This window comes from Corticium candelabrum, chromosome 3 (genome assembly GCF_963422355.1).
Source record: "Corticium candelabrum chromosome 3, ooCorCand1.1, whole genome shotgun sequence".
Taxonomy (NCBI): Eukaryota; Metazoa; Porifera; class Homoscleromorpha; order Homosclerophorida; family Plakinidae; genus Corticium; species Corticium candelabrum.
In genome coordinates, this window is record NC_085087.1 from 1555521 (window position 1) to 1570175 (window position 14655).

The 14655-nt window shown below is 41.2% G+C and overlaps 1 protein-coding gene across 1 annotated transcript in view; it reads left to right on the forward strand.

The window, feature by feature from the left end:
- Positions 1 to 10261, forward strand: part of LOC134177050 (DDB1- and CUL4-associated factor 8-like) — a 28405-nt gene extending 18144 nt beyond the window's left edge. The window contains exons 11-19 of the mRNA XM_062643752.1: positions 4065 to 4163; positions 4234 to 4358; positions 4773 to 4798; positions 8806 to 8922; positions 8976 to 9003; positions 9061 to 9108; positions 9178 to 9235; positions 9900 to 9954; positions 10029 to 10261. Of these exons, the coding sequence (XP_062499736.1) occupies positions 4065 to 4163; positions 4234 to 4358; positions 4773 to 4798; positions 8806 to 8922; positions 8976 to 9003; positions 9061 to 9108; positions 9178 to 9235; positions 9900 to 9954; positions 10029 to 10092 (620 nt within the window). The 3' untranslated portion in view covers positions 10093 to 10261. The remainder of the gene's footprint in view (positions 1 to 4064; positions 4164 to 4233; positions 4359 to 4772; positions 4799 to 8805; positions 8923 to 8975; positions 9004 to 9060; positions 9109 to 9177; positions 9236 to 9899; positions 9955 to 10028) is intronic.
- The last annotated feature ends 4394 nt before the right edge of the window (positions 10262 to 14655 follow it).

Consider the following 14655-nt stretch of genomic DNA (forward strand, 5'->3'; position numbering starts at 1 on the left):
AATTTGGCTCGTGCACGCTGAACCTGTAAAGGCGGACGGTGACGTGGCCAGATTTTTTAGAGTGCAAGGGGTTTCCTCTTGAGGGGTCTACCTCCGCATAGAATCTCTTGACGACGCGAACGCTACACCTTCCACTGTACCTGTTGCCGTCCTTTGCAACGCTTCCGGAGATCGACGATTCCTTGCCGATTGTGGTCGCTCCTCCAGCGCTCGCGTTTCTCTCCAAATTATGATTGCATTTGCACCGAATCCGACCTACGTGTTTCCTGCACCGATCGGTAACAGGGAGTGTGTCGATTTTCACCGGAAAACGCGAGGGGAGCAAGATTTGAATTCATTAATTAAGCACGCGCGTCAAGTCATATACGGTGACTATATAACTCTGAATGAAATTCTCTAAATTCCTAGCACAGGATGCTCATGCACCTAACAATGCAATAATGTACATAATTAGCGTAGGGAGAAGAAGGGGGCCTGTAACGCCATACTGTATATACTTTGGGACTCGATCCTTATTGTCGGGATATAACTGAATGAAATTCTTCATGAGCATTCTGTCTGGCTGCTAATTCTTCAGAATGGAGTAAAGATGGGAGTAAAAAATGCATGTGAACGACATATTAACGTGACACTCAGTCACATTTTGCAGAACATGGTAAAATGCATGTGAGCAAGAATTAACTTTATGAGAATTCTGTCCGTGGCTGCTAATTAACGGGATATAACTCTGAACGAAATTCTTTGTAACATTTCTTCAGAGATACACTTTATAATAAATTATAACAGGGTAAATGAGATATACTTCATGAATGCATACAACGATAAATTAATTAACTACAACCAATAATAATAGAAATTTACTAACCATTAGGAATATTCATATTTAATCTGCCCATGTGGATACACGATCCCTTCTAATTTCTCAGAACGTGATGTAATTGAACAGGATATAATTGAACTTGACGTAATTGAACGGGATATATTTGAACGGGACATAATTGAACGGGATATAACTCTGAACAAAATTCTTCATGAGCCTTGTCCAGAGATGCACTTCATAATAGATTAGAACAGGGTGAATGAGTTCTGCTTCATGAATGCATCCAACAATAAATTAATTAACAACTAATACAGTACTAATAGAAATGTACTAACCATTAGTAATATTCATATACAGACTTGGACAAAATTATAGGGACACCTGGCATTTTTGTGTCTAGTCTCACTTTGGCACTGAATTTTTCTTTACCAAAACCAAATGTTTTTCGAATTTCTTTTTTCATGGATTGCGCCATTGTTAGTATGTAACATAGCTTGTGTTCAAGACTGCAGCTGTACTTACTACCTACTGTGCATCTAGTTTGCTTTGAAGAAGGAAGACGGCCATTCCTACTTTTCTTGTCTTTGTACACGTTCATCGCTCTTGGATGCTCATTCTTGGCATACAATCTAAGAATGCTCTTTAGTAGAGAGTAAAGCAATTTTGTGGGTCCTCTTATTAACATTATGAAAAAAGGCGAATCATCTGTTTTTGCACATTGATTTCGCGCATGTCATCACAATTTGAATTGTTTTGCCATTTTAATCAATAAACAAACTTCAACGTATTCAAAAATCATGCGACACCAATTAATTAGAAAAAAATTCTGCTAAGACAAAAACTAAAAAAGTTATAACAACAAAAGAACATTGACATGCCACTTCCGGTCCACGTTTTACATAGCAAAATCTCAAACTGCTACCGCCAAAATGTCAGCTGCACTAAAACCGCTGCCCTTGAGACTGCCAAACTTAGGCGATAAGTTAGCCTGAACGTTCAGCTGCTCGCAGTTGCAGAGTCTTGTTCCGTGCGATATTTCACGAGTTGCAGCAATGCCTCGAGGCAAACAGTTGAGTCTAAAAACGCGAGGGAAAATTGAAGCCCTTCACTCAGTTGGCCATTCTGTGCGTCAGGTCACAGCTTTTGTCCGCCGCTCCAGGAATTCGGTTCATCAGTGCCTGCAACAGCTTTCCCATGGCAGCAGCGATTATGAAAAACGATCTGGACGTGGGAAGGCAACGACAATCCGGGAAGATCATCGACTGAAGAGAATGGCACTGCAGAACCGACGAGCACCATCACGACTGCTCTTGTATCAGCTGGCTGATGAAACCGGTAAGCAGGTGTCAAGTAGAACAGTCTGTCGTTGTCTCAGTGAGACAGGAGTCAACGCTCGGAGGCCTAAAAAACCACTGCTAACAGAAAACCATCACCGTTTGTGACTGGGATGAGCAACCACTCACACATAATGGACTTTGGATGACTGGAAATCTGTTCTTTTTACAGCTGAGTCAAAAGTCAGCATAGGAAACGATGGTGCTCTGTACGTTTGGCGTTGCAAAGGTGAGGAATTTCTCCTTGAATTTTGTGACCATACGGTCCAGCACGCGGCTAGTGTGATGGTGTGGGGATCGATGTGTTGGCATGGTGTGGGGTCTCTGGTGAAACTGGAAGGTCGTTTGGACAGCACGGTGTACCAACAGGTTCTGGAAGAGCACATGCTTACAGACGCAGCGGCAGTGATAGGAGACGACTTAGTCTTCCAGCAGGACAACACGCCAATCCACACATCTTGGTCAACAAGACAATGGCTACGTCAGCATGACGTCACACTGTTGGACTGGCCGCCAAAATCGCCTGATGCAAATCCAATCGAGAACTTGTGGCATGAACTCAAAACTGCTGTCAACCGTTGCGAACCGAGAACTGCAGCTGAGCTCTGGAATGCTCTACAAGAGGCGTGGCAGCAGATTCCAGCCGCGCGTGTCCGGAACTTGGCAGAAAGTGTTCCGCGACGTTTGGACGCAATCAGGAGGGCGAGAGGTGGGAACACTCGGTACTGAGGAACTGGTGAAGGGCTTCAATTTTCCTTCGCGTTATTAAAACCGGCTTTTTTAAAAGCCACTAAACAAAATCAGAGAGAGTCTAACTTACGACGCTTACGCAGTCATGACGTCATACACTTTTTAGGTCTTGTTTTCCGCAATGCGAAATGTAAAGAAAACAATTTAGGGTCTACAGTATTCTCAAGAAACCTAAAAATCAACGCGGTAACTATTAAGTTCTTAACAATATTGATAGTTGGTAAATTGTGACCTAATTATTGTGTTACTACATACCCACAGTGGGGTGTCCCCTATAATTTTGTCCAAGTCTGTATATATATATATATATATATATATATTTTTTTTTTTTTTTTTATATTTTTTTTTTTTATAACCGCCCAATGGACGGAACACTACTGAAAAACACCACTACAAACACTTGCTACAGACAAAACATCTAGATGTTCAGTTATCATGCGAGAGTTGTATTGCCACAGTTTCACAGACAGTTGTTCATGAAGGTTAGTAATAGCTCGGCTGAAACTGTGACCTGTAGACAGAGTAGACTTCTTGGCAATATATATATATATATATATATATATATATATATATATATATATATACCAAGAGCTCGATGGATAGCCATATAAGACCATGCCTCTTGCTGTTGTGCAACCCGGATTAGAAGCCTCGCTATGCTCGGCAACTTGTTTTACAGTATCCATAGGCTCCTCGCGTTGGTGAGTAACACGTCACAACGGAGTTTTCTGACCATCTACTGAAATGCTGCGCACTAGCTAGACAGTACACGTATTTGTTGAAGCCCTGTCATGGAAATTACTGTAAAGTTCAAGACCTCAACTCTCACGGTTTGACCGTGAGTCTCACGGTTTGGGACAATCTCTCATGGTCTCACGGTGAAACCCCATTTCTCACGGTCACTGGCCCTACACAGAGCCTTATATATCTAAGGCTTTGCCCCTTCACACAAAGCCATATATATATATATATATATATATATATATATATATATATATATATATATATATATATGTACAGTATATAAGTACGGCAGCGGGCTCTGCCTTCACACATAGTCTCGCGTATCTAGACCCTTTTTCGCACCGTAGCAAAATGCGCAGACGGAAGCTTATGGGAAATTGCTCTATTTGACACGTGCGTCAATTGTGTTATGTCAGCCATCATGTTGGATGATGATCACAATGGAGTGTGTAGCAAATCCAAGAAGCCAAGACACATTGAGTACGTCAGAGAGCGTAGGGATGGAAACTTATCCCGTGAGTTAGGCCCCACCCTTGAGTCTTACATATTTAATTATTATTTCTCATCACAGTAGTGAATTTGCAGACTGTGATAAAGTTGACTCAAGCTCCAGTCCGACCAGGTCTCCAGATGTTATGGCTGATCACCCTGAAACTGATCCTTCTTCACAATCTCACTCCAAGGATTTTTCACCTTGCATTAAGCCTCAGGTGAAAAGCAAGAAGTACGCAGGAGCAGCTAAGTACAAGTCGCGGTTCAATTGTTCCTGGAAAAGGAATTCCCATTCGTAACATCTGTTGCTTGTTGTGAAGACACACGTAGCTAAAATTTTTAATCCAGTGGAGTGGCAGCCTTAATTCAGCTACTAGTATTGACAAAGCCAAGAGTGCAGCTATGACGTATAATGAGAAGCACAAGTCTTTATAATGATTGATTCTATAATACAGGCAGCTAAATTTTGTTTTAAACTATCAGTAACCACTGCATGTAAGGGTTTCTTTTGTTTCTGAGACTTACAAACAGTTTTAACTGTTACTGAAACACTTGTAGTAGTTGTGTTGTGTTGTGTTGTGTCGTGTTGTGTTATGTCGTGTTGTGTTGTGTCATGTTGTGTGATGCAACAGAAATTTCTTAATATGCTAGTTGTAGGGTATTCGTAGGCGCCTCGCGTAACACCTCCAACAGAGTTTTCAGACTGTCTACTGAAACAGAGTCCTAGCTAGACAATACGTATTTGTTAAAACCCTAGCTGTCATGGAAGTAAACATGCAAACTTTCTAGTAGTCTAGATTACGTATATAGGCCTGGTATAGGTAGTCGTCGTTTTGCGATCGTAATCAAGACAATTGAAATGTACAGTCTAGGTATGCAGTCAGTTCCGTTGTTACGACAGTGGTATGGTATTTACTGACATAGAAATTGATATCGGCAAACATTGACTATCAACAGTGTTAGATGCAGCACAGTGTAGTAAAGATTGATCGTCCTGGACGTGTAAATAGTTGACTGTAGGTGGCATTCAACTCCTGAAGGTGTTCCTTGGTTGTTAAGTACACACAATCCCTAGCTACAATACAAAAGGATGGGGCGACGGAAGTTCATGAAGCGTTTTCGTCGCCGTTTGCTCACTTAAACGAATCGTTTCTAGACTCCTCTGTAGTCGGACACGGAAAGTATTTTTAAGGTAGGTCCTATCTTGAAACGAGGTTGTGGGGAGGAGAAATTTGAGATTTGTGTGTACACACACACACATATATATATATATATATACCAAGAGCTCGATGGAGAGCCATATAGGACCACGCCTCTTTCTGTTGTGCGACTCGAAGCCTCGCTACACTCGGCAATTATTAACATAGCTATTCATTTATCAAGTTCTTTCAAAAAAGCCACAAGACCCAAAATGATAGCAAATGGAATTTCTGGCAAATAGAGTGCTGTAGTGCCATTTTAATCTGCTGCAGTTCAGCCTCCGAAAAAGATTATAGTAATGGTACATCAAGGTAAATATATCTTTACAGCGTAGAAGCAATTAATTAAAACAGTAGACCACGCCCAATCCAAATATAATTTTGGTCGTGGCCTTTAGTGACAAACAGTCTCACGGTTTTGGAAGTTTTGAAGTTGAGAGGTCTGGTAAACATGCAAACTACTAGTAAAGTGCGGGAGGTATGAATAGTTGACTGTAGGTGGCATTTGGCTTCTGAAGGTGTTTCTTGGTTGTCAAGTACACATAATCCCTACCTACTAGTTGTACGGCATCTGTAGGCGCCTTGTGTTTGTGAGTAACACGTCCAACAGAGTTTTCAGACCGTCTACTGAAACGCCAAGTCCTAGCTAGACAATACGTATTTGTTGAAACCCTAGCTGTCATGGAAGTAACGTATATAGGCCTGGTATAGGTAGTCGTCGTTTTGCGATCGTGATCAAGACAGTTGAAATGTACAGTCTAGGTATGCACTCCGTTCTGTTGTAACGACAGTGGTATGGTATTTACTGACATAGAAATTGATATCGGCAAACATTGACTATCAACAGTGTTAGATGCAGCACAGTGTAGTAAAGGATTGATTGTATGGGATGTGTAAATAGTTGCTTGTAGGTGGCATTCAACTCCTGAAGGTTGTCAAGTACACACAGTCCCTAGCTACAATAGAAAAGGATGGGGCGACAGAACTTCATGAAGCATTTTCTTCGTCGTTTGGTCACTTGCACGAATCGTTCTTAGACTCATCTGTAGTCGGACATGGAAACGATTTTTTAAGGTAGGTCCTATCATGAAATGTGGTCGTGGGGAGGAGAAATTTGAGATTTGTGTACACACACACACACACACACACACACACACACACACACACACACACACACACACACACACACACACACACACACACACACACACACACACACACACCAAAAACTCGATGGAGAGCCGTATAGGACCACGCCCCTTTCTGTTTTGTGACCCGCATTAGAAGCCTCGTTACACTCAGCAGCAATACAAAAAATGGGCCAACAAATTTCATGAGGTTTTGTCGTCGCCATTTTGTCACTTGCACGAATTGTTCCTAGACTTATCTGTAGTTGAACATGGAAACGATTTTTTAAAGTAGGTTTTATATTGAAACGTGGTCATTGGAAGGAGAAATTTGAGGCTCGTGTGTACACATGGATATATCTATATATACTGAGAGCTCGATAGAGATAGCCTATATAGGACCATGCCCCTTTCTGTTGTGCAATCCGGATTGGAAGCCTCGCTATGCTTGGCAATAACAGTTTTTGCTTGCTGATGTTTTGACTCTTCCTAACTTTCAGTTTAGAAAATTTTCTATTATTGCCAATCACAGCAAAGCTTCTAATCCGGGTTGCACAATGGAAAGGGGCATGGTCCTATATGACAATCTATCGAGCTCTCGGTATATATATATATATATATATATATATATATATATATATATATATATATATATATATATCGATCAAGTACACACGAACCTCAAATTTCTTCTCCCCACGACTACGTTTCATTATAAGACCAACTTCAAAGAATTGTGTCCGTGTCTGACTACAGATCAGTATAGGAACAATTCGTGCAAGTGACCAAATGGCGAAGAAAAGCCTCACACAAAGTTTTGTTGCCCCATCCTTTTGTATTGTAGCTAGGGATTGTGTGTACTTGACAACCAAGAAACATTCAGGAGCTGAATGTCACCTACAGTCAACTATTCACACGTTCTGTACTACAGTATGATCAATCCTTTACTACACTGTGCTGTATCTAACACTGTTGATAGTCACTGTTTGCCGATATCAATTTCTATGTCAGTAAATACCATACCACTGTCGTTACAACGGAACTGAGTGCATACTTATACTGTATATTTCAATTGTCTTGATCATGATTACGAAACGACAACTACCTACCAGGGTTAGATACTTAATCTAAATTTCTAGAAAGTTTGCATGTTTACTTCCATGACAGGGTTTCAACAAATACGTATTGTCTAACTAGGACGTGGTGTTTCAGTAGATGGTCAGAAAACTCAGTTGGACGTGTTACTCACCACGCGAGGTGCCTGCAGATACCATACAACTAGTTACTATTTATTCACCAATTAATACCTTGCCTTTATAGAATTGGTTATTGTTCATGGTGCAATATAACAATGACACATGAAGTCTTTTAATTAACATGAATACTCTTCAGTTGCATATATTACTACATCTGTTTGCGGTAGGCACAAGAGCTGTCTTTCTAAGAACTTAGAAGTATTGTGTTGTAGGTGACACAGCAATATGCATGCATAGCATTTGTTATTAAAATCTGTTTTCAATTGTTGTTACTGCTGGTTATGACTGTTGCATACATCTATTTATTGTTGATATTGATTTGGCATAATCATGAATAATAAGCAGACTACTACATGATTACAGAAAGAAGAATGGGTAGTGCACTAAGTAAATAGAGAAATTTGGCCAGCCTTAACCCCCCACAAGAAACAGAAAGTTTTTATGACACTTGGTGTCCATGGTGATTGACAGGAATTAGTTACTAGGGGTATTGCTGCAAATAGAAGCCTTGCTTATTTCTGTATATATATATATATATATATATATATATATATATATATATATATATATATATATATATATTATCTTTTTAAAAACTAACCCAAAACCAACCCAAACCCCCCCCATATATATATATATATATATATATATATATATATATATATATATATATATATATATATATATATAATGACTAGCATGAGATACCAGTTTCAAGAGCATCAGCTGAATCTTTGTCATCATTGTCAGTGTCATTGAACGCTGCTTGCACACGCCAACACATGTGCACGTACATGTGACCACGTGTGTATGCATGCTGTGCACCTTGAACAAACAATTGGCTTCTATAAAACGCGACCGGCTTGTACGCAGCACGAGATCTTTGATTTTTGGCTTTATTCAAGATTGGCTTGTATTAGAGGTTCTTTTATTTCCACAATACGGTACTTGTCATGAGTTGTATAATATTTTCTGGTGGACATAAACCGTCTGCCTTCATTTCTATTCTATTACCTACTTATTATGTGTGCTATTGCTCTATACTGTTGACTTTGTATACCCACCTTTCTGTTTCTGCCTTAGACTTGTTACCATTAGAAGTGATGAGAAGCATCATCGTAAAGTGGCTCTGTACACTATATTTAGCAATCCTGGGAATGTGTTTGAATTTGCGACAGCAGGACGGGATCAATACACAAGGTTGCTTATGCTGAACAGGAACATTAGATTCTATTGCAGTTTTGTTTATTTAGGATATTTGACAGACGAAAAATGGCTGTGGTGAGAAATCTGGATCTTTGGTGGAATAATCGGTGTAATTATATTTGCGTGTTGTAGGATAATGAAGCAACTAAACCACTTAAAGTGTTTTGTCCTCATCATTTGGTGTGTGCAGTAATATAGTACACTATCTCGTATCTAATATTTATAGCAATTTATTTGTTATGATTTAAGGATGGTGGAAATCATACAGAAAATATAACATGTTTGGTGTATTCATATGATGGGCGAGGTTAGTATTGAATTAGAACAAATATGCTTGCATGTTTTATTAATTTAGTTAATGGTTATTTCTTTATGACATTCCTATTGTAGTGCTTGTAATAAACATTTGTCCAGTTTTTGTTGCATGTTCGCAGCAACTGAGCAAACTGCTACAAATTAATACCAAACCTTCTGTGCCTTTAAAGGATTGAATTTTAGTTTCAGCGTAGTAATTATAGCCAAGTATTCTATAAACAGTAATTAAAGAGAAGATTTGGCTTAGGAGCAGATGGTCTTAGTTTGTTATGTACTGGTATTTGTAAGAATTTGGTGGTTGTTTGTTGATATGTTTGCAATAATTATTTTAGTGTAGTTCACTTTGTCAATATAGCGTTAATGGTTAATAGCAATGTCTACTATATAGTGAAATGATGTTAACAAATTTTGATAAACTCTGCCAGAAGACCACCTAAGTTGTGGTTTAAATCAAATGTTACTACAGCAATCAATAATACTCTGGATTCAGCTATGCTAAGCATTGGTGTATTTTGCTGCTATTTGATCTTTGTTGATTAGAGTGTGTGATAATTGACATTTTATCAGGTTACTATGCCACTGATATTTTGTTTTATTCTACATTGTTGCTACTATGTGATGGTTTGATGTTAGCAAATTACACCTTTTTTGTACAGAATTATTGTGCAGCTACAATGATGAGGACATTTATCTGTTTGATTCGAGTCACAGGTAATGTTGCTGTGTGATACACTTTGCTGTTGCACAATAACTAACATAGTGCATACATATATGTATGTATATAGCAGTGGTGCTGAACATATTAAGAAATACAAGGGTCACAGGAACAATGCAACAGGTCAGAGTTGATGTATTGTTTGAGCAGAGTAATTCAAAATCTTTTGATCAAGTAGCTGCAAAGATGGTCAAATGACTGCATAAATCTTCCAGCCTGTTTCAATGTTCTGTTGTTAACACATTTTGATAAACCAGATGTTATTAAAACATTTGCAGTTCATTTTTCCCATTGCTATGAATGGATAAGTATCAACACACCCAAATTACTACTGGTTTTCAAGTGTGTACACAAATACCATATGTTTTATTAAACGCTGCTTTCGAATAGACACCATCTTTGTTTCAGCACTGCAGTTGTGAGAAAGTGCCAGAAATGCTGTTCTTGAATAAGAAATCGCACTTCATTTAGTGTACTTGCACTAGCTAATAAGAACTGTCCACTCAGACTTGGCTAGCTGTGAACTGGATTGTTGTTGGTCATGCTATCTTTGTAAGAATTTGTAGTGTCTAGCACTCTAATTGAGCAACACAACAAAGCCTGCCAAACAAACTCAAGTCTCTAACACTGCATAGGTGCCCCTAGAGGTGCCTCCCCCTCAAAACCCATAAAACTACTGCATCTCTTCTCATTACTACACTATAAATCCAGTCTTTCGGGGGGGGGGGGGGGAGTATCAAAACCCGTATGGAACTTTGGAGGGCAGGCGGTACGCTTGCAGCTCTCGTTTCTAGTTGCTGATCAGCCTCTCTCTCCGCTTGCTCGGTTGGCTGCTGTTTGATGACATCCGAAGCATTGGTGTCAGGTCTGTTGTTTTCTGTTGGCGACCGTGTGCTCTGTTCTCCTTGCTGCTGATCCACCCCAACGTTGGGAAACGTGATCCATGTGTCGCTTGACTAACCGTCCATCCTCCAACCTCACCCTGAAGGATAATGGTCCCGTTTGACTTTCAACCACGCCTGCTACCTAATTCTGGCCCCTGCCAGAGTTACGCACAAACACAGTTTGTCCTGTCTCCAGATTCCGGTTACTGCAAGATTTGTCATGATCCTTCCTTTGCTGCTCTTGCGCTCCCCTTATCCTTCTCGCCAGATCCGGATGTACTAAGCCTAGACAACTTCTTGGTCTCTGTCCCTCAGCATCACGGCTGGCACCTCCCCTGTTGTTGCGTGTGGTGTGATTCTGTACCGAAACAAAAATTCATCCAGCTTCGTTTCCAGTGGTCCCTGGTCATTTTCTTTCGCTTCATGACTGCCTTGACGGTTTGAACCGCCCTCTCGGCCAGCCCATTAGAGGACGGGTGATAGGGTGCCATTGTAATATGCACAATTCCCTTGGTTTCATGAAGTTCCCAAATTCTTGGCTCGTAAAGGCCGCGCCATTATCACTGACAATGATTTCAGGTAGTCCGTGGGTCACAAAAATGGACTGTAGCACCTGAATGGTAGATCCAGTTGTGGGGGAACTCAGTGGTTTTACTTCCAACCATTTGGAGTACGCTTCTGACAGTATAAAGAACCACCACCCCAAGAATGGCACAGCAAAGTTGATGTAATCTCGACCATGCATGTTCTGGCTGTGCCTGAGGTGCTTTTGGTGGTGATCGCTGATGTTCTTGACATGCACTGCAAGATTTTGCTATCTTCTCTATATTAGCATCCAATCCTGGTCACCAAATGTAACTTCGTGCTAGGCTCTTCATTCTAGATACCCCCTGGTGAGCCACATGTAATTCCTCGAACACTGGCCCCGCCTCCTGGGGTATAATGACCCACGATTCCGGTAAGGTCGGAGCTCCACTCAACACATAGTGCCTGACAGTTGCCAGTTGGCCATCTCTGTCTGTAAATTGCCAAAGTTGTACAGTTGTTATCGGTCTGGCAGGGGTCATTGCCAAGATGTGCAGTGATAGCACCGATTCACTGGAGTCCAGTCCTCTGTCACTTCCGGTTTAACAGGCAAAGGTAAACGACTGAGCGCATCGGTGTTGGGCATTTGTTGTCCCTGGTTGATAACATAGTTTGTACTGATAGCCAGACAACATTATTGCCCAATGCTGCATTTGACCTGATGCCATCAAAGGCACACCCTTATTCTCTCCTAACAGCGAGACCAACGGCTTGTGGTCGGTAAGGATTGTAAATGCTCTTCTACTCAAGTATTGGTGGAACTTCTTCACTTCAAACAGCAATGTGAGCACTTCGCGGTGTATCTATGCATATCTCCTTTCTGCTTCAGCCAAGCTCCTGGATGTGAAAGCGATTGGTCGCTCAGTCCCGTCGTTTAGCCTGTGTGAAAGTAAAGCTCCTACCCCGTACGGTGAGGCATCACAGGCTAAGACGACTTCCTGCCTCGTGTCAAAAGTATCATCACCTGACTAAACTGGAGAGCCTCCTTCGCTCATCTGAACGCTTCCTTATGCTCATCTTTCCACTGCCAACGTATGGTCTGGTGCAACAGCTGATACAAAGGAGCCAGCCTTAAAGCCAGCTTCGGTAAAACTGGTCATAGTAATTAATCATACCCAAGAAAGATTGTAACTTCGTAACTTTTTTGGGTTCAAGTGCAGCTTGAATAGCCATCACTTCCTTCTTGTCTGGTGCTAGCCTCTGGCTATTGGATAGTATGGCCTAGGCAACTGATTTCATTCTGCAAAAATGCACATTTAGCCAGCTTTAGCCACAATTCTGAGTTGGCTAGGCATTGTAATACCATTTCTAGGTTCTGCAAGTGTGTTCCTCAAGACAACGTCCGGTCACTAGAATATCGTCTAAATAGACCACTGTCAATGGAATATTCCAAAGGAGGGTGTCCATTACTCTTTGAAAAATGGCTGGACCCGAGGCCACCCCAAACGGCAGATGTTTGTACTTGAACAACCCCAAGTGAGTATTTATGACTACGTACTTCTGCGATGTCTCATCAAGTGCCACCTGCTGATAAGCATGGCTCAGATCTAACTTTGTGAACAACTGGCTAGAGAGTAGAATACATCATATGCATTGATCTTTGGCAATGGGTATTTCTCGTAATGGGTAGCCTGGTTAATCGTCAACCTAAAATCACCACATATCCTAATTGAACGGCTTCTATAAATTTGTCTCGTTCCAACTGTCTTAACTCCTGTTCGACTAGCTCTTTGTACGCATATGGTACGGGCCTAGGCTTGAAAAACTGAGGTGCAGTATCTGATCTTACTGCTATCGATGCTGTTGCTCCCTCCAGTTGTCCCATCTCGCCTTTGAATACTTCCTGGTATTTGCTGGTAAGCTCCTGCTGAATCCTTCCTTCCTCCTCTGATGTTCTACCAATGGTATGGAGGTGGAATATCTCTTCCCATTTCAGTTTTAGGGCCTGCATCCAGTTTCTACCAAACAAATTTGGGCCCTTGCCTTTGACAATGATCAATGGCAGGGAAGCCACCTGCTGTCCATATCTCACTTTCACATCTGTTTCACCAACTTTAACTAAAGTTATTGATTCTCCTGAGTATGTTTGTAATTGTACTTGTGGCCTACGTAATCTGGGGGCCTTCCGTTTAGACCATAATGCCTTGAAAGTAGCTTCATTCACAAATGTTACAGTTGCCCCAGTGTCTATCTCCATCTCCACCTTCTGTTGATTAATCATAACCTCTACCTTGAGTAGCTTCACGTCATTGCCATGCCCCACTATGTTCATTGCTGTCTCTAACATATCTTCTGATTCCTGGAAATCCTCTTCTTGACTTATTGGGTGGGCTGCCTTGTTTCTCCTTGTTGATTTGACTGACTTCAGGACGCTCTTGCAATATGGTCTTGTTTCTTGCACTTCCTAAACTCTGTCTGAAAATGGCATGACTTGGGAAGATGCCAACCCAAACAACAATAACACTTAGTCTTTTCTGGTGTATGGTCCCTCCTACTTGATGTTTGCTGTACTGCCACTGGTGCTTGATTTGCTGTCGATGTAAGACCACCTTGTTGCATTTCTAGTGAATTCTTCGCAGCTGTTTCCGTAATTTGGGCAATTCATAGGGCATCCTGGAATGTCAAATTGACTTCTTGCAGGAGTCTCCATTGAATCTTTTCTTAATTTATCCTGCACACCACTCTGTCTCTTAACATGTCCGAGAGAATGTCCCCAAAGGCACAGTCTGTCGATAATCGACACAATTCAGTCACGAAATCCGCCACAGACTCACCTTCTTTCCTGTTACAACTGTTAAATCTAAACCGTTGTAGAATAACAGAAGGCTTTGGTCACGTGATCTTGGACTCTCTTGATGATGTCGTCATAGTCGACTGCATCCGGTGTCTCCGGCACGAGAAGGGTGCGAATGAGTTTGTATGTTTGAGAACCACATAAGCTCAACAACACTGCCTTCCAGTGGTCTTTGTCAGTCACCTTGTTCACCGTAAAGTAAAACCCTAGTCGTTCAACGTAGTGTTTTATTCATCTTGAGTTCCATCAAAAGGCCCGGCCCCACTTTCCCGATCATCGATGCCATGTTTCATTCTTTGCCTCGTTGCCAGTATGTAGTGTCTAGGACTCTAATTCAGCAACACAATGAAGCCTGCCAAACAAACTCAGTCTCTAGCACTGCTCAGGTGCCCTAGAGGCACCTCCCCTAAAACAGCCATAAAACTACCACAGAA